Source organism: Phoenix dactylifera, chromosome 7, assembly GCF_009389715.1.
Source record: "Phoenix dactylifera cultivar Barhee BC4 chromosome 7, palm_55x_up_171113_PBpolish2nd_filt_p, whole genome shotgun sequence".
Taxonomy (NCBI): domain Eukaryota; kingdom Viridiplantae; phylum Streptophyta; class Magnoliopsida; order Arecales; family Arecaceae; genus Phoenix; species Phoenix dactylifera.
The window spans coordinates 13,150,895-13,171,705 of record NC_052398.1 but is presented as its reverse complement, the minus strand read 5'-3'; the positions used below and the strand labels follow the sequence as shown (position 1 = coordinate 13,171,705).

Below are 20,811 nucleotides of genomic sequence, written 5' to 3'. Positions count from 1 at the left end.
TGAACATATTTTGGTTGGAACATGGACAAATGTATGATGCCTATTGCATGGGGTATGAATTTGGTTGAATTGGATTTCATGCCATTGCATCTGATCAGTCCAGACACGAAATTAGTTGAAAGATGTGGAGGATTTAACGCCCAAGGTTGAAAAACAGGACCGACCCAACCTGCCATCAGGAGACAATATATTTTGTTGGGAAAAGAAAAAAAAACACAAGCCTTGTGTCACCTGTATTACTCTATGCCATCTGTTTCTCTGCTGAAACTGAATACAAATGTAGGCATCCGCATCACGCATGCTTGTAAATTACATCGATCTCGGAAGAGAACTGAGCAATCAGCATCACCACACGTAGTTGCTCGAGTGCATTGCATGCATCAGGATATGCAATGCATGTTCTGAATGCCCAGATCGCAAAGGGCATTCGGGGAAAAAAGGCTATATTGGCACCTTAAGTTTGGCTCTATAATTTACAATATCATAGCTCCTTTTCAAGTAAGAGATCATAGGAGTAGTCAGTTCATGCGTATATCTGTGTCAGCATCTCCACTTTTCCCCTCTTCCTTCTGCCCAACCAGTTTCTGCATCTGAATCTTGACATAAGGTTCTGCTGAACTGTGGCTTGATCCAGCAGATCCATTGCCCATTTTTGTCCCCTTCCGCCTCTTTACCTTCTGAGCCCAGCCGACAAGACCCTCTTGCACATGCTCATCAAATATGGCCTTCTTGAAGGAACTCCCCATCTTAATCCAAAGAACAAAATATTCAGCATCGCGTCAAGTAATTCACTAATGTCAAACAATTTGATAACATGCTCACCTGGGTTACAATAGCATACAGTGGTAGAGTACTGTAGCTGCAGAGAAGCTGGATAATGACCCTTGCCATGAAACAAGAACCGTACAAGTTTCAAAAAATGGACCATGTTTGCTTATAATATTAGCACTAGATATTAAAGAGAGAAAAAAGGTGAGAGGTTGCTAGCTACCCAATCACAAGTCTGGAGATGATAAAACCAGCATGATCCATGATGCAGGAATTAAAGCCATAAGTAGTCTGAAGAGGAAAAATATCATTAGTAGTCTCTTTAAGATCTGAACTGTTAACAGGTTGTGAGGTTGATCTGAAAAAAGAATAAGTGTGCAAATGTATACACATACAAAGTGCTTATTTCTGTGTAATATAACAAGCCCAGCTTGTTTATCCATTAATCTCAATAGCAAATGAAGAATGATTTTATTTTTCATGCTGCTTACCAGTATCCAGAAGAAAAATGCGAACTCGAAGGCATTTTGAAAGAGGATGAAGTGAATCAAGTATAGAATAACACGTGGCCGGTGGAACCAAAAGTGATCATCTGATGGCTTAACTATTAGATCACCTTCAATTGCTGAATGTTTTTCAGCAACCTCATGCGCCAACTGAGTAATGACATGCTCCAACTTAGTGCCAACAGCAAGCAGAAGCTGAAAATATAAACCCGAGAACACTCATCAGTATCTTAACAAGGTTCAGCATAATGCAGACACTTGTTCATAAATAACATGTTACATGTATCTGTCAAGAAGTGCAAGGAAATATTATTATTAATGGTGCAATCCACTTATCCACATTTAATTGCACCTAGGGAAGCGCTGTGCATCCCAGCTAGCAGTAATGCATGCTAATCAGCAACATGTACACATAAGGCTCCCCGGCAGGGAAGCGTTGTTAGAGAGGGTTTTTCCTCTTCCTTTATTTTCCCCATTTTCTGATTTTTCTTGGGAGCTAAATCATCATGCTAATCAACAGCATGTACATGTGGGGCTCCCTGGCAGGGAGCACCTTTTTCATTTGGTGCTTCTTTAAGCATTACTCTTCTATGCAATATTTAAAGGGATTAACTTGTTGAGCCTTATGATTGGCCTTTCCAGCCCCTTCAGCAACAGCACTACAGCAGATCACATTATTATATTAGCATCATTGGCTTGGGCTACCTTAACTCTTGAAAGTTAAGACGAGTTTATGGTAGATGACAGGTTTTGCCCAACTCCACTGTTGAAGAATAAGTATGGAAAGGAGCACTAGAAAATAAAGATGGTCAAAAGAGATGAGCATCAGGCATGAAGATGTCAAAGTGGCCGTGTATCACAACGTGGAGAGCTGAAAAATCAGGAAAAAAGGGGGTAATCTATAGGAAGGCAATATATCTAACAATTTGAATTGACTGGAATGTAGAACAACAAAGAGTCCAGGCAAGAAAAGCAAACATCCTATAGGTGCGGAACTCGAGATATATGAATGACAAATTGAAAAGATGACTACATGTGCAGTGATGAAGAAAGACACTTCTAGTGTTAGGGAAATAAAAGTACTAAAGAACAGATTGAGATAAGTATGGACACGTGCAACAATGATACTGCATGCCCCTAGAGAAAGAAATTTGGATTTCTAACAAAGGGTCAAAATGAGAAGAAGGCCTGAGATAACCAGGATGGGAATCATGACTCATGAGAAATGGTGATTATTTTCGTTTGGTGCAATTTTTGTTCAAGTCCAATGGGCATAGAAACAAAACACCAAAAAAAAAACATGATTCATTTTCTTTTTCTAAGAATATCAACATGCATATCGAAAATAATCCAGTGAGAATGTTCAAGTAAATTTACTTGACCATCACAAGCCTGAACATATGCCACCTGGAAAAATTATAAAAAGGAGGGCATCATATTCACTATATTTCTGAGCATATTCATATCGCTTTACCACCACATAATCAATTTTTTTTTCAAGTCCACTTTGTAGTTTGATTATACTAAGGTTCAAGGAGAATGCTTAGAATTTTAAAAGCAAGCAATCTTACTGAAGATAATAGCTTATATTTTTAAAGCAGCACTGCTGTAGATCCATTAGGCAATGGATAATACCATACTAGATTCTCCCTGGATATATAACTTCTACACACTAATTAAAGATAGGCATACTTACAAGCAAAGGAATGAATGCTATCCAAAAATATGTATGCCAACCTGCATAGTGAAATAAGAATGGCATGAAATGGTATGATATGAAATACCAATACTCAGGTTAAACTAGAAATTTTCTATGAGAAACCTGGCAGAAGTAACAGCCATAATTCTATAAGCACATTTCTGTATAGAATGAACATGTCTTGACAAAACCTTGGCTAGAAACTACAAGCAAAAGCTTTGAGATCACATGATAATAGCTATTATTCTGCAGTTTATTGCGTATTAAGAAAACTCTTAGTCTTGACTGTCCTATTGAAAAATACAATTTTAACTAAGGAAAGAAAGGAAATGTTACATTCGCAAATTTTATATGAACAACTTCTGAGGCCTGTTACAGATGTTTAAAACAAATTCAAAGAATCCAACTGATGAGCCGTTATATGAGAATAGTCTACCTAAAATTAGACTGACTAATTATTTGATTCCATTTGGATAGTTAAAAGCTAGGTCAAATGATGGTTCCATCATCCACCCATATAATCTTTTAGCTGCATCCAGTCAGAGAGGTGATGCATCAAACAAAAGACAATAATAATTAACATTGTTTCTTACAAACAGTTCATATAAGAATCACATTTGACAGAATAGTGAAATTAAAAAAAAGATTAAAAAAGTTACTTCAAATATATCAGTATTCATGTTTGAACTTCAAGTTATGTATTGCACAATTTCACTTGGGGGGAAAATGAAATTTAGTGTCGATGATGTCTTCAAAGGGATCAAACTTGAGCTTACCATTAACATTCAGCAACAAGAAAATGACCACAAAGATCCAAAGATACCAACTGAAAGAAAGAAAAAATGTCATTAATAAAGATCGCGTAAATGGGCAAGGATAATCATACAAAATGTTACATGTTCTTCAATGAGGAACTACAAGGCCAATGCCAAATTAAGACCCATAACAGCTAACCTACAAATCGAATGAATAATCTAAGTTTAAATTACCTTATACCAACAACTTTCTTGAAATCAGCTTCCATGGCTCGCACCATATACCTGTGAAAATCAAATTTTGGGTTCCCCCTGCAGTGTGTCTGAAAGGAAAGGGTCTGAAGAGTAAGAAATAAACCGATACGATTGTTCAAGACAACAACTGAAGGAAAGGAAAAAATGTACTTTGACAACTATTTGATTACCATAATAAAACCCAGTCTCATTGTGGTGTAATCCGATTGCGTGACAGAACCATAGAACTGTTTAACAAAAGAATGCTGAAAAAAACATGTAATAAGATTTAAAACAAACTCTGAATCTCTAGTTATGTCAGAAAGAAAGTGTATTCAAAACAAATTAATAAAAAATAGAGAAAGACCAATATTGAATGATCTGAAGTCATAAGGAAAACAAGAGTACTCCAAAACATACCATCTGGTCCCAAATATCTTGAACAGAGCAAGATGCAGTACACATACCATATGCTTTGTAAAACTAGATGACTACATTCTGCACGATGACACTTAAAACACACAGCAAATTTTGTCCTCGCACAACTCATATTACTGATAAACTGTAACAGCTCTTTTTGAGTAACCTAATTGCAAGGAATCATGTGGAAAGTTAACTTCTCAAATATTTTTAACTGAAAATGGTTACTATTATGGGAGAGGAATGTATTCAACAAAGACAATCTCTAACAGGAAGGGAATTGTTGGTATCTCTAGATTTGCAGTAACTCTGAAGCAAAAACTAAGGAAGGAAAGCAATGATTAAGATAATCATAGTTGGATAGACCTCATTCTGCATGACGGTGGCACAAGGGAGACCTCATTCTGTATAACGGTAGGATTCAAGCAGGATGGTAGTAACAGTTACCCTTGATAATGAGAACTAAAACTAAGGAGACTACCTCCCCTTACAAGGGAGAGCTTTTAGTGTTTACTAGAAGAAAGAATTAAAAACAGAAATGCACCTAGATGAATACATCTATAAGCAAGAGGAAATAAAAATGAGGCACTCTCACAATAGAATGCAAGAGGAATAAGATTCATAAGATCAGTGGATGCAAGGATGGTCTGGCCCTAAACTGACAAGGTATGGAAGCTAATGATATATTATATACAAGCTTTTTGATATTTTGACAATGCTTTCTCTAGATAACATTATACTCTAGCACGTTAAGGAATTATTGTTGAGAAGGGATGTGGCATATGAATATAATGCCAAATTTTCAAAATAAATGTATTTGGATGCATCATTTGATCAGTAGTGTAAACAGGGATTAAAGTCCAAATACTAATCCTCAATGGATGAGACAAACATCTGATTAATGACACAGTCTTGGCCCAAGTGAGTGAAGTCATTTATAAGCATGTTAGTAGGTGCCTCTACCAACAGGAGGCACAGAAGCAGATACCAAATGTCAAATCAAACTCAAACATATCTCACACAACAAAGATTTGTCCCCCTAAATTTGTATCTTTAGAAATTTAAATATCTACTATCCTTCTTCTCATACAAAAAAAATAATAATTGTGATTGAAGGATGTGGTAAATTACGCCTTATGTGGTGATGTTCAGTCAACCAGGCCTGATTATTTAATGAGATAAACAACCACATTCTCTAAACTAGCCTTTTAAGCCAAGCCACCAGGCCATATATTAAGCATGAAGAACCACTCTCTCAGAGCAATGATCCATAAAACAATCTGCATTTTGATAATTTAGTTCAATTATCATCCATTTTAAAGTAGTGTGGTCATTATTCAACAATATAGCACCTAACATCCATCATAACTTTATCCATATTATTATGGTTTAAATGTATAGTAGCCCAATCATGCCACAACCAGTGTTCTTTTCTTAAAAAGATTTCATATATGATTACAGGAAAAGGCTCAAACTTAAATTCTGAATGCGACAAACTATACAAACCACTATTATTAAAAAAAAAAATCCTAGGTTCACTGTATTTCAAACATAATTGCATAACATGTATCACTCACCAACCAACTATGTATTAGCGAATCTTTGCCAATCCCCTTAAAATGGTCCCTGATAAACTCAAATTGATGCACATGGGTAACCTTCCTGGGAGCTGTCCATATTAACAGACTCAGATCAGCACATCAATAAGAAAAATATAGGGCAACTTTTGGCTTCTTGAGGACAAGTAGTTTGACATCAATATTTATTACAAATCACTATAAAGATGAATTCATACCATCTCCTACAGCTTCTTTCTGGATTGAACCTTCCCAGTGTTTCCACTGTCTTATCTGAACCATGAAGAGAAAATATGGTTAGACATAACACATGTTTGAATACATATAAGCATATGCACCAAAAATCAAAAAGTAAAGAAGAGTCACCCATTTACCTTTGCTCCTCCCAAAAGCATAGTAAGAACGCTGAAAACCACATGACTGATTGCCAAAACAAATATAAAGATATGCAACTGATGTGTTGCTTCAAGAGATAGCAATGGAACTTTTCCCTGAAAAGCAGAAGAAATGCATCAGTATATAGACAGGGCCAAGAGTGGCATGCCATGCTGGGTAACTAGCAGCAAGTAACATACAGAACGCAGCTTAGGATTATGAAATCTCTTTCCAAGGAGGACAATATTAGCAACCACAATATATAAGTTCCTTTGTTGGTTATCATCAACTTAACTTCGAAAATACATAATGAAATTATCCTCTATAGTGGACAATCATAAAAAGCTTATCTCGAAATTTATTTGAATACAATAGCCAATATTCATCAAAGGAGTTGGAGCAGACATCGGTACAGCACAATGGAGCTTGATTCATACAACTAAAAAGTTATTTGTTCTGTGATATTAAAAGAAGGGCAAAAATCATTGTCCTACCTGTAAACGTGTGTGCTTTCTTTGCTGTCAAGCCACCAGCTAAAGCATTAAAATTTTACAAGAATTACCAAATATGGAAATCATCTCGGTGACAATGCTCTCTTTCAAAATATAATTAATTACAAAAATGGCATAAAGCTTAACAGCATAGTTGTAATTTATTCATTCCATACAGGATGCTTCTAGCTGCTTTTAAAATTATTCAAACAACACAAGTAGGAACATGTCTTCTTTACATACGAGGCTTCTAAAAGCAACAATAAAATTCAAATACCATGGGCCGGCATCGCCAACTAGCTTAAAGTTCTAAACAAAAAGCCACCATGACACAACATTTTACTTTTGTCATTAGAGATGAGACCTTAATTTGCAGAGAACTAATGCAAAATGGCATGTCAATGACAAAAAATCAACTTTACTTTGCAGAATGCAACAAAAGCAGAGTTTCTCATCCCTGCAAGAGAATAACCCGAATATAATGCAAATTGTTATTTTAATCTCATATTTCTCAACCTCCATAAAGGGCATCGCACGAGGCTTCTGCCACTGCAGGATCTGGGGAGGGTCAGATCTACGCAGCCATACCCCTGCCTGCGGAGAGGTAGTTTCCTTGTCTCGAAGTCACGATGAAGCAATCTTGCAGTTGCACCAAGGCCCACCCTCTTATTTCCTAACCTCTATCGAAGACTACATTTTCCTTTTTCTTGAAGAACCATCAAAGTCATAAGACTCCTTTCGGCAAAAATCCGAAAATTTCACAGCGAAGTGGAAACTTTACGCAGAAAAAGGGGCAATGACAGCAAAACCAACCTTCCTTTGGCAAAATTCCTCCCCGGATCCACTTCCGGAGAGCAGCCGCCGGCCGCCGCTGAGAACACTAGCAAAGAAGGCGGAACTGAAGTGCTCCGTCGTGGCGGCCTCCTCCAACTCCTCCTTGCAGGGAAGCATGTGGTTTGTCCACCCCTCGGGAATGCAGATCTTCTGGATCGCCCCCTGGGACACCGTCAGAAGCAGCGATATGAACCCCAACAGCATCAACTCTGTACTCAAAAATTACAAACCCACCAATCCTTGATCCTTGAGAAACAACAGAGATTAGAATAAAGAGAGAGATGGGACTGAGAAAGGGAGGCAAAGGGAAGACCTTCTTTAATTTTCAGCAGCGCTTCGAAGAGGGGCTTCTGGTTCTTCTTCTTTAGGGCCTGGCCGATCACCAAAGGGTGAATCGTTCAGAGAATGAGAGAGAACAAAGAAGAGAAGGAGAAGTAGAGAGAAAGGTCGTACCTTTCCGAGGTAATGAAGGAAGCGCTCGGCGACCAGGGATATGAAGATGATGATGGAGCAAACAGCAGCGACGATCCATGTAGGCGTGAACTCCAGCAGGATATTGGGCTCTTCGCCTCCTTCTCCTCCGGCCATTGCGCTACCTCCCTCTTCGAGAAAGCGGTGAAACAAGAGAAAGAGATCAACTCTTATATATAGAGATCCAAGCCAAGAGAACGAATCGAAGAAACCTCGAAGAAGCCCAAATGCCCGAAATCTCCACAGTGATAAACGGAGAAAGGAGCAGAGAGGGGAAACGAAGTGCGCGGTTACGTGCGCGGGGAAGGGGTTGTATCCTTCGCGAGAAAGAAGTTTAACTTTCCTTCGCGCGAATCCACCGTTGATTCGCCCTTCGCACAGATCTCGAATTACTCCGAACTCCGTTATTCATCCCCGCACAGTTTCAACTTCCTCGCGCGAAAGATACAACCCCTTCCGCGCGCGAGAGAGAGAGAGAGACGTTGGGGTTTGCTTGGAAATCTCGGGTTGCTTGATGAGGAGAAGGTACAATTATTATTAACCAAAATTGTCTGGGAGCCTAACATAATTCAAAAATACTATATTAATATTATCGCGTTCATATGGTATGGTATTAGTTTTTTTAAAAAAAATATTTTTAGACTGTTTTTTTTATTAAAAATATAATAGATATTTTATTCAGAAAGTAAATACTCAAATAAATATAAGTAATTATGAAATGTGCTATTTTTTAATCAACTAAATATACCAAAATTATTTTTTGAATATTATATTTTAAAAATTATTTTAAAAAAAATTAAATAAAAAAAATTCATGCAAACCAAACGAAAGTGTGATTAATTAGTTTAAGACATTTCATCAGACAAGAAATCGAAGTGATTCGTAAGCGATGTAGGTTTGGGCGTTAACCGCGTGCGGGCTTTTGTGGCCGAGCGCATTAATAGCGCGCCGCGGCGGTGTTTCTGGAAAGCTCGGGAGCGTGGCGAGAAAGACGCGTCGGGCGTCATGGTACCCGATTCTTGTCGACTGTGGAAATAGTACACGTGGCCGCATCCGAGAGTTATGGCGAGCACGTCGCGGTAACCCAGCGTTAGATCCGATGTCCGGTATGCTAACAGCAACCAGCCTTATCTGATGGCGTGAATTGAAAAATCGTTAATTGATTTGCGGGCCCCACACATCCCTGTCGCCCAATGGAGTTTGGAAAGCGGAGTACACTCGTGTCAGCTAGCAAGTAGCCAAGACGAGGGTCACATGGGTTCCGGTTCGGGTGCTGTTTCGAGATGAGCGGATTATGGGACCCACGTTTTGATTAATATTTCTTTTAGTACTGGCTTGGGGGGGGGGGGGGGGGGGTGCAAAAAAGGTTTACGGCTGGCACCGACCGCTAATAGCGGGCCCCGCCGCTCTTTGTGACTTCGAACGACCGCCAGGAAATGGAAAAAGTAGGGGACGACACTATTTAAGGGGGAAGGGAAGGCGGATCTCGCGTCACGATAACACTATTTGACGGATGTGATTTGATGGAGGTAGCTTTCCCGATCTCCCAGGCAAATTGGGCATCCCACTGGGAAAAGGATCGCGGCTGTATCTTTCGCGCAAATCCACCGTTGGATCACATTGTGCATAGATCTCAACGGGAGCAGTGGGTGATCCAACGGTAGATTGGCGCGAAGGAAGGCGTATCCTTCTTTCGCGCGAAGGATAGAACGGTCCCTTGGGGGAAAAAGGACGGTGATGATGTGAAAAAATGGATCTCCATGATATGAGGGTGTGAAGAGGGGCTGCAGAGAGGGGAAATATAAATCTCATCCCATGTGCACATCGGCAGCCAAACGCATTAATGGACCCCGTTTTACATCATTATGCATTAAACAGTGAGATTTCTTTCCACCTCCTCCTCCCTCCCTCCTTCCTCCCTCTCTTTCTTTATATGCAGTTTAGTAAAAAAACTAACGGCACTTATAAGTATCAATATAGATAATAAAAAATATCGATAATATCTATTTTTTTTCTTTTTGTAGTGATGCATAAGTCATGTTCTCTATATTGCCTAAAAAAAAAAAAGTTTTTTATCCATATATGAACACTCCACTTATGTTTATAAAAGAATAAAACTTTTTTATTGGAGAGATTAGGTTAAGAAAGCTTTCAAACATCTACCAAACAAGAGCGTGGCATAAATCCAATGCCAATGTTTTAGAGAATAATTTTAATTAACTAAAAGAGGGAAGAAATTGATTACTTTGGGCTTACTTCTCTTTTCATTTGCTTGTTTTCTATACCCTCATGTGTGCATTTTATGCAAATACCAACCTCTTTCATGGTTCACTATCGTCAAACAATTTTGTCCATCATGTAGAGCATTAAACTCATGAGTTGCTTGTGTTCTAAACCCATGAGTGGCCTTTTCTAACACTATGAATGGTTTAGGTTTCTTTCCTCTAATAATGGCTGCTTGGATTGGCAAGTTCGGTTGTTCCGGATGATAGATAGGCTGGTCCCAAGTTTCAGCATAGAACTAGGGCCAGCTGACCACAAAACCAAGTTAGGTATTTTCACAGTATCTATTGTACAATATATAATTTTTTTATTGATATAATGATATATATATATGAGATCCATGCGGACATGCATTTAGTCCCTCATTAGTTATTCGTTGGGTGGATCTTGAGTACTTATATAGAATCAAGAAATGCAAATAATATCTTTCAGTTAGTTTTTTTGGATGAGTTCCTAAATTATGACAATTGGTATTAGAACAGACATAACCTATGACTTATATGGACACTGAAACATTACTGCGTGGGTATATATGAGCCAGCCATATAGGACTTAAATGGAGGAAGTATGTGAGATAGATGCGGGCGTGTGTTTAGTTCGGTTATTTGCTGGATAGATTTTGGGTACTTAAAAGTATTTGAGCTGCCAATTGAAAAGTTTTGAGGCCGAGTAGGTCAGGCCAGATCAAGATTTTGCATCAAACCTAGCCTCACCTGACCTTGGCTTAGCCGATAGTGGATATCGTATAAAGAGCAGACATTGACCGCATACAGTATAATATGATATTAGACCACATATTATAAATAATAAAGAAAATGATATAAATAAGTGGGCTGAAGTCAGGCTGGGTTGTGCCGGGCCCCAACCGAGACAACAGTTCTTGTGGGCCAGATTGTGATGACGTCTACCCAGCCCATTTGCATCCCTGTAGAAACAATTTAAGCAATGGAGTGATTAAGCAATTTATTTTAGACCCAATTAATCCGCAAGTGGTTCGAATTGGGTTGGGGAGGAGGATGCATGATCTGAACCCAAACATGCTATATTGCAAACCAAATCCGATCCATCATCAAAGCAAACCTAATTGAGTTGGGACTAGACCATGTCCCACCCAAACTACAAATCACAAATGTTTGTCAAATTCTTCATTTACTCTCCTTTTGAGATATGGATATCACCTAAATATGCGATATACATATATTGAATACTAGCGTGCATTTTGCATGCTATAGATTTGTTATACATAGAAACATGTAACACAAATGATTTTGTTTTGGTTATAGGTGCTTCAAGAGGGACCGTTTATAGTTCTTGTTATAACTAACCAGATTTTGACAGATGTTAAGCTCTCTATTTTTTTTTTTTTTTGTTGGAATTGAAAAGGATTCTAAAGCATTGGTGTTATCAAGGTATAATAAAGAGATCACAAATTATATTAATACTTGTTGCCCACAATAAAACATAGAAAAGATAATAGAAATCCTTGTGCTCGGAGATAGATAGCTTTGAATGGTCAAGATAGTTGTAGAGAAATTGAGTTGTAACAGAAAAATAACTTATAAATCACATATATAAAGAAAAAGTTATTTGACAAATAATAACATACCAGTCAGCTCTCAAAATTGAAAAAGAAAGAAAAAGGTAGGGCAATATCTAAAAGAGACAAGCATAAATACAAATTTTATCATTAGGTGGGAGGATTTCTTACGATGTCAAGTCCATTTGAAAAATCAAAAAAATATTCTGAAAATATAGTTAAATATTAGATTTTCATTTAAGATTTTTTTGCATGAATATCCTTCTAAAAATTTGAATTTTCAAGAATACCCTCTTAAAATTAGTATTTGCTTATGTACCCTCCTAAAACACTGTTTTTACACAAATGCTCCTAACATAACAGTCCTTCTGACGACATTAATAAAAACTATACTTATTTTAATTAAAAATTAAATTAATTTTGAAATTATCTTTTTATCTCTAAAATAGCTAATAGGTCAGGAAATCCAATCTGCTCGCGATTACCTTCCCCTCCCCCCCGATGCTCTGCTTCCATGATCCCTGAAACATTAGTATTTCATGGAAAAAAACACTGATGCAGGAGCATCCTCCTCATGCCTTAGTCCATGAACATTGGGTCAAGGTGCATGAGGAAATTAAGTCCCAAGTTGTTGAGTCCTCGTAATAAGTGAATTAATTCACGATTGTTTAGTGTCTTTGACGCCTAGTTAGATTGAGTCCAAGGCGTCGAGTGAGTCATTGGTTAATTAGGAATAACCACATGACATTTGGATTGAGTCCGAAGGAATTGGATTTTGATTTCATGCGCGAGGAGGATTCTAATTGCTTGCGGCTGAAATCCTTTTCCTTCTTACGCCAATAAAGGCTTCCACGTGTGGATAAGCCTTAGTTGGTAAGTTGTTTAGGTGATTGATTAGAAGATTGGATGTTTAGAAGAGTCCTTATCTGGTTTAGATGCCAGCAAGTTCTGTTTTGGAGTCTTTATCCTTTTCTAGCCTCCCTCTCTATATAAAGAAAGGTTTAAAGAATAAAATGCAGAAAAATATTTGAGTTCATTCAAAATAGACCCTTTGTTTTATGAAGAGAGACTCTTCTTTTTTGGTGTGATGCCAACAGGCTGAAGGAAAGGGGTGAGACTCCTCTTCTCCTCCTGCCCCGTTGATTTGATTTGGGTGAGACTCCCACAACCATCTCTTCCTTATCTTTCTTTGAATCAAGTTTTTTTTCTATGTTTAAATCTTCTGGAATCATTCTATCATTATCTAGCCTTTCTTCCACATCTTCCATAATCCAAATCCCATCAATTTTTCCTAAGAATTCACATTCGGATCAAGTTCCACGAGATCAGCCCATCCGTAAAGTTCAGGAGTTCTGAAAGAGTCGACTCCTCCCGATCTCGAGTCGACTCCACGTCGTCTCGAGTCGACCCAAGTCGACCTCCAGAGCCTCTTAGGTCGATCCGTCTGGTACAACAGAGAGCTCGTTCCCTAATACGTCCAGTAAGTCGACCCCTTCAGAACTTGAGTCAACTCCAACCTTGCTCAAGTCGACCCCAAGGAGCCTTGAGTCGACCCCAGCTGGAAAACCGAAGAACCCGTTCTCTGAATTTTCTGAGAGAGTTGATCCCAGCCTGTCACGAGTCGACCCCGACCTATCTCGAGTCAACCCCAGCTTAGCACGGGTCCCCAGGTCTGCTGATAGCAAAGAAAGTCCTCTACATCTCCTTCTGCCCTTGGTATTTCATGAAAAAAACACTATTTCCTATTCTCCCTTGATTTGATTCTCCTCCACCATCAGCCTTCGTTCTCTCTTCCCTTCACCGGCCCTTTCCTCACCACTCATCGACTGAGTCCCTCTCATTGCCGATCTCTTTCTTTCGTCAGAGAGATCATCGCTACCACCTTCTCTTCGCTAGGGATCTGTTCGCCACTCTCTTTCCTTCGCCGAAGATCGAGTTTCGTCATTGCTTTTAAAGAAGAATAAAGGGCTTCCCTTGGCTCTTTGCTTCGTCTACCCATCATTCGAAAATAGTCGAGTCTCAGCAAAATTCATCAACCCGTCTCCTCGCTGCTGGAGCTCTTCATGGACTTGATACCCATCTTCCAAATCTTTCCTCTCCATCTACCCATCTTGGCCATCGGAGTTATGCGAAGATCAAGTCTCTATGGAGTTCATACGATCACTGGACTCTAAGTACATACCTAGCTAATACTTTCAAGATAAAATATTGTAGCTGATTTTATTTCATTCCTATTTCTCACTATGAACCTATTGAAGTATCCTTCTTAGTTTCTAACTGCATACCCATATATCTTATTTGATGGTAAGAGAGGCGAAGTGCCCCTTGTTTTTGATTGCTGAAATAGAATATGGCTGTGTAGTATTTACAATAAATTGGTTTGTCTCTTATGTCTTCTTTTGCTTTTAATTATTACTTAATGAGCGTTTTGGAAGAAGTGCTTTTTGTAGGCCCAACAAACAAATGCTAAATTGTTAACAAGAAATCTTGACTTCAACATAAGCTTCGAATGATTTTTAGTTTCATGGACGAAAATATTATTCAGAAAATCATATATAGTGTAAAGAGATGATGATTTGTTAACATATTAATGCCATATTTCTACATCATAGAAATAGCCATTGTCAATTTTATCTCTATATTTTTTGTGGTTAGGATTACATGAATTGGTAAAAGCATTATTCTCCCTCTTCTTTTATTCTGTTAGTTTAGTTTTGGTTAATAAGCACTCTCTCTTACAATATATATCGTGCAAATTTATTTATTCTATATACAAGTTTCTTAAAATGGAGCAGCAACTATTCAAATTGAAGGTGAAATTGGAGGATATTTTAAGAAGGTTAAGAATTTTACAAGGATGAAGTACTAGTTTTGGGAGACAAAAGAGGAGGTCAGTTGATGTTGACTACTATTGCTATAAGGATCTATATGATGACATACTGCATACCTTCAATTTGAAACTTGAAGATACTATAAAGATTTGGTCTATGATTAGACATTTATTGCCTAAATCTTACATGATATTAGACACAGATCACAAATTGATCAGTTTGTTTGAGGAGTACAAGGATTTGAAAGAGTGCTTCTATTTGTCACAAAAGAGGTTGATATTATATAACTTTCTTAATTAACACTAGACAACCAAGACCAAATTGAATCATGTAAAAGTATTGCAACTATAATGGGAGAGGTTCGAGTGAATGAGGTCAAATAGAACCAAAGGCAGAATGAAAGTTAGTGTCTAGCTATAATAGGTATTGATACCTTAACTACTGCTATTGAAAATAATGACTTATTGGGGTAAATGGTGAAACTACATTTCAAGATGAGTAGAAAACAGTTATGATTCTGAGAGTATTATCACTATATTTATAATAGTGATTTTGATGATGAAAATATCATAGACTATGAGGGAGAGACTATAAGATAGACAATGAGAGTTCTCAAAATATGCAAGTCGAGAATAATTCAAGGGGGCACTAAGTCAATATATTATATTGAATGAATTTAGTGTAAGAGTTCTCAAAAGTGAACCAAGCAGTATGATAGTGAGTTGTAAAGATGAATCATGTAATTGGAGGCTTCATGCTTCGCTATTATGTGATGGTCATGCATTTCAAGTATTATGGTTGAGATATCGATCCTTTACATTACAATGCTAATGAAAAATATTGCATGTATTAATATATTGTCGTATTTGTATGTGTAGATCAAAAAATTGAAAGAGCCTCATATGTGCTCATCTATGAATAAGTGTGGTAACAAGATGGCCACACGATTTTGGATACGTGACAAGATGATTGGTTGGCTAAGAAAATAGGGTGGTATGTCGCTTATTGAGCTAAGAAGGAGATTGTTGCAATTCCATTATATTGAGCTTCCATATTACAGAGTTTGGCGAGGAAAGGAGCTTGCCATGTCTATGATTCATAGTAATTGGGCAGATTCTTTGAAGAGATGGAGGATTTCAAAGAGGAGTTTTTGAGAAGAAACTCAGGTAGTGTAGTAAAGCTGAAGTTAGATGTGGTTGGTCACAAGCATTACTTCCATCGCTTCTTTATCTGTCTATGAGCTTGCAATAAGGATTTTTTAGCTAGTTGTAGACCTCTCATAGACCTGAATGGTTGCCACTTAAAGGAGAAGTTTGGGGTGTGATGATTGCTGCTATATCACTTGATGGAAATAATGGTTTGTTTCTAGTTGCATTTGGTATTACAGGATCTGAAAATTATGATAGCTACACTTGATTTTTGGAGATACTTAAAGAATCAATTAAAACTCCAAAAGATCTAGTATTTGTATTAGATCGACAAAAGGGATTGGAAGAAGCAGTACAACGTGTATATCCCAAGCGATCGAGAAAAAGGGCACCCTCGGGAAGAGATCTCCAACTGTCAAAAGTCGAACATAGAAAATGCATGAGGCAATTGTACAAACACTTTCAAATAAAGTTTCCAAGACACTGGCTTAAAATTAAGGTATGAGGAACTACAAAGGCATACACAAAATTTGAGCATGATGATATCATGAATCAAATTAAGGAGGCTAGCTTGGAGGCATTCAAGAATCTTAGTGCTAAAAGTTTGGTTTATGGAGTAGATCCCAATTTGGCATCATAGCTAAGTGCTACTATATAACGAATAATCTTTCAGAGTCATTCAATACTTGGATTTTTTAGGCTAGATATAGACTAGTTCTTAATTTATTGAATGTTGTAAAATAAAAAATTATGGTGAAAATGGAAGCAAGAAGGAGAATAGTTGCTCGATGGAAAGAAAATTTAGTTCTTGTGGTAATGAAGTATATAAGAGACATTAGCCTTAAGCTTGGTGATTATAATGTTTATAGAATTAATGATTACAGAGCAGAAGTAATTAAGAGTAATGAAAGACATGAAGTAATTCTAAATGAAAAAAGGTTCTCTTCTCATCTGTAGAAGGTCTCAGGCATTGGTTGTATGCATGCTGCAGCTTTTATTTATAGTATGAGAGGTATAGACTGGAAAAAATATGTCTTTAAGTACTTCACTGTTGTTAAGTACAAGACTGCCTATATATTAGAAATTAGACCATTACCTGACAAGGCCCAATAGATAAATGTTGATATTGGATACATGGTGCTGCCTCCTAAGCTTAGTCTAAGACCTCCAAGAAGGCCTACAAAGAAGAGAATTAGGGGTACGGATGAGCATACATCGAAGAAGATGCACAAATGTAAGCTTCAGCATCCTTATCTTCTACACTGAAGAAGCCTGGGAGGTAACATAGTGCTACTCTAACTTAACAATGTTTGTCCTTTATTTACTTGCTTATCATTGAAATATTGCAAGCCTGGAGAAAATAGTTCAAGAGGAAGTGTGTCAATTACAAGAGGTACACAAGCAGTGTTTGTAGTACCAAGAGGAAAAAAAAATGAAGGGTGACCCTACAAGCAAGCTAAAAGAATAGAAATTTCATTTGGACAAAATAACACCTACCCACAATCTTGATTGGTATGTGATTGGATATACCTATCCCAACTTTTGTACTTTATTTGCTTTCAAGTTATTTAGATCACTGTTAGCATATTACTGAACATAATTGATTGGTTGATATAAAGTTGATTCTCATACTTAATTTTTTTGCTAATTGCATATTTGATCGCATGTTTTGTTGGAGTAGTGGATATTATGTCGGATATGGATTTGATTTGTTTTTCTCTAGTAATTTATTTTGTTCTATAATGATCAAGATGAGATTCTTGCAATGAGATAATATTTTTTGATTGTACAAATATGAATAAATTTTTTGATCTAATAGAAACATTTACTTCTCCACCTTATCTTGTTTTCTAAGATTATGTGAACTGATATGCCTTTATACAATACAAAAGTTAGAGAAGTACTTGAATTCAATAATGTGCTCCAATTTTTGACTTCCTTTGATAGCTGAGTTTTCACCAGGTAGCTCATAAAGGAGAGAACCATCATGTGGAATATCCATATACCACTTGCGAAGAGGGACAATAATGACTAGGCAAACTTCTGTAAGAGGGCTTTCTCTAGGCTGTGTGAGTACAAAATTTTATCGATCTATGCTTCTGTTTGTGGTCTCCAGATGCCAAGAAATAGATTCAGTAATTTGCTTCACAAACTTTAGCCTCCCAATATATGCCATCGATACAAGAGTAGCACTTAAGATCTTGAGACATGTTAATTTATGATATATTAATTCATCCTACTTGTGTAGAAGCATAAATATATGACTCTAATGTCTACGACAATAATTAATAAATGTAGAATTCTAAAAGCTATGATATTAATTAATAAATGCAGGATTTTGAAGGCTATCACATTAATTAAGGTGTTTAAATTCTTTGGATTCTTTTTGCCTACATTTCCTACTAAATATGCAAAAATGCATGAATACCTTCGTAAAGTTGCTATTTGCATGTATACCTTTATATATGTTTCTTTTTGCATGACTACTCATTAAAGATATTTTAGTTATTTTAATTTAAAACCACTAATTTTTTAATAGCATTAGATGATGTAGATACATATGCAAAAAAAAGGATAAAGAATGATAGAATAGCAAAATAAGTATTTTATAAGGGTATACATGCAAATATCAATTTTGGAAGGGTATTCATGCAAAATTCAATATATAGAAGGATATACACGAGAAAAATCCTCTCTTTTATCATGTTAGTATATACACATACAATGCACTTGAAAATCATGAACTTCATATTTATTTTAAAAATTACTAAAATTTATTATTTAATAAATCTAAAAGAATACTTAACAAATATATCAAATTTTTTATTGCATCACCTTAGTTTCCAATTAATTTACTCCTACCTACATAATTTATATATGAAATGTAAAATTGGTAAGCATAGAAATTCTTGATATAAATCTTTTGTGCACAAAATGTTTGCTAATTACATGCATGTTCCAACAATAGTGTGGTCATTCATATGTTAAAGATATTTTAAAAAGTATGACTTATCTTAAGATTAAAAAGAAAAGAATAAAGTAAAAATATGAGATATTATTTATGAAAAATTAAATTAGATTTTAATCCATTCCATTCATAATCATGTATGTATTACATCTAACTTTTGACTAAAAGTTATTTCAAAAATAAAATCATAACTAACCTATTTCCATAATATTAGAAAATAAAAACCTATTCCTAGAATTTTAAAATCTAATCTTTTTTCTCATCAAATACCGCCTAGATTTTATATATGTGTATCTACAATAGATTTTCTAATTTATTAGTTAAATTTAATCATCATTTTTATTTTTTTTTTGCCTTTCCCATGTTGTAGCCTACTTGGTACATTGTTTATTACAAACTTTACAATTTTAAAACTAGAAAATTAAAATTTAAGGCTTTTTAAAACATTAGAAACATTAAAAAAGGATGAAAACCCAGTTATTTAAATTCAGACTTGATCTCACATTTTAATGGTATACAATATGCTATTGGATAAAAGACATGGATATATCTAGAAATAAAAGATATGGAAAAAAAATGAGAATTTGGATACATGCATTGTTACAGTGCAAAATGAATCTCTATCCCCTCATTATTCTTGAATTACATCAATCCCCTTGTAACATGTTGGACGGGTGACTAGATGAGGAATTGCACATTAACTTGCACAAAAAACTCATGCAATTATATATAATAATAAAAAAAATAATTTGAGCTTGAAATATAAAAGTGAGTCATGAATTACAAGCATGATATTCCGGTAGTAAATTTGCATATCCTAGTCTATGTACAACATATTTGCATCAATGAATTCTTGGAGATTCTCCATAGGTATCTGCCAAAGCAATTCCTTTAGAATGTAATAAATGATAAAATTGTAATGCAGTTTAAAGATGGAATAAATAAGAAGATTAACAAAGAAGAAGAGGGAAGAGATTATTTCTCTCTTAGTTCCCGCTATAGAAAATCATTGTTTACAAGCATATCCTTTTTAAGAGGGTGCACAAGCATATCCATTTTAAGAGACTACAAAATATACCAGAAAAAATAATCATGTATCTCAACTCTCTTGATAACATGCGACCCCTTATTCACCACAAAACTAATATCTAATCATTTCTAAGAAAATAGGATACATAACCATATGGACTTTCGAATTTCTTGAGCCAGCTTCTTGGAGATTATTTTCTTGGATGAAGATTATACATACTTGCTAAGTTGGGTAAGGATAAGGAGAAAACATCGATCAAGATATGAAGGATATATATCGATCTCTCCTCAATAAGTTAAACTCTTGTTAGAGAATCTTAAGAGTGTGAAGATATTCTCTTGAACCTAGTGTCCAGCTACTAAGGTCGATAGAAAGAGGGGCTCCCAAGGTAGTGAGGATGAGAAGTGAAAAATGACAAGTGCGAAAACACTGCTTGCCATGAGATTGAGAAGATGATGACCAAGAATAGAGTAAAAGGAGGCAAGATAGGACTATAGAGTTAATTCTTCCCTTCCCCCCTCTCTTGTATCAATTTTATTGTCTCAATAAATGATTGGTGCTTTGAATCATGTTTCTCAAAAAAAAAAAAAAAAAAAAAAAAAAAGGAGAGCAAAAGATTGTAGAGTTAATATGCAGTTGAAGTTAAAATTTAATGAAGAACATGAGAAGACATATTTTGCTTTTCTAATAGTTAAATGCTAGGAAGCATAGGAATGGCTTTTGTACCATACATAGGACAATTTTGAAAGAAGGGCTATAATGCTTAAATTAAAACCATTAGTTCACTGATGAACAATAGAAACTACTCACCAAAGGTTATACAACTAACTTCATTATTAATTTTATCATAAAATAAATTAGCATAGAAAATAATAGCTATTAAT

General features: G+C 36.2%; 1 protein-coding gene across 1 annotated transcript; it reads right to left on the bottom strand.

Moving 5' to 3' along the window:
• Nucleotides 1-190: 190 nt before the first annotated feature.
• LOC103723666 (MLO-like protein 1) lies at nucleotides 191-8,416 on the bottom strand. The gene is made up of 14 exons (XM_008814646.4): nucleotides 8,113-8,416; nucleotides 7,973-8,030; nucleotides 7,639-7,868; nucleotides 6,334-6,450; nucleotides 6,178-6,232; nucleotides 5,960-6,051; nucleotides 4,154-4,228; nucleotides 3,963-4,051; nucleotides 3,750-3,799; nucleotides 2,971-3,011; nucleotides 1,260-1,469; nucleotides 992-1,059; nucleotides 823-883; nucleotides 191-746 (listed from the first exon to the last, which is right to left on the bottom strand). The coding sequence occupies exons 1-14, from the start codon at nucleotides 8,245-8,247 to the stop codon at nucleotides 519-521; spliced, it is 1,509 nt and encodes a 502-aa protein (XP_008812868.2). The 5' UTR covers nucleotides 8,248-8,416; the 3' UTR covers nucleotides 191-518.
• Between the last annotated feature and the right edge of the window lie 12,395 nt (nucleotides 8,417-20,811).

Bases quoted from the DNA above. Each gene is read 5' to 3' on its own strand.
- LOC103723666 (XM_008814646.4), bottom strand. From the start codon at position 8,247: ATGGCCGGAGGAGAAGGAGGCGAAGAGCCCAATATCCTGCTGGAGTTC. The intron at 6,233-6,333 runs GTAAATGGGTGA...TTCATGGTTCAG, and splicing joins TGCTTTTGGGAGGAGCAAAG to ATAAGACAGTGGAAACACTG. The intron at 4,229-5,959 runs GTGAGTGATACA...TGTTTTTTTCAG, and splicing joins CGCTAATACATAGTTGGTTG to CATTCTTTTGTTAAACAGTT.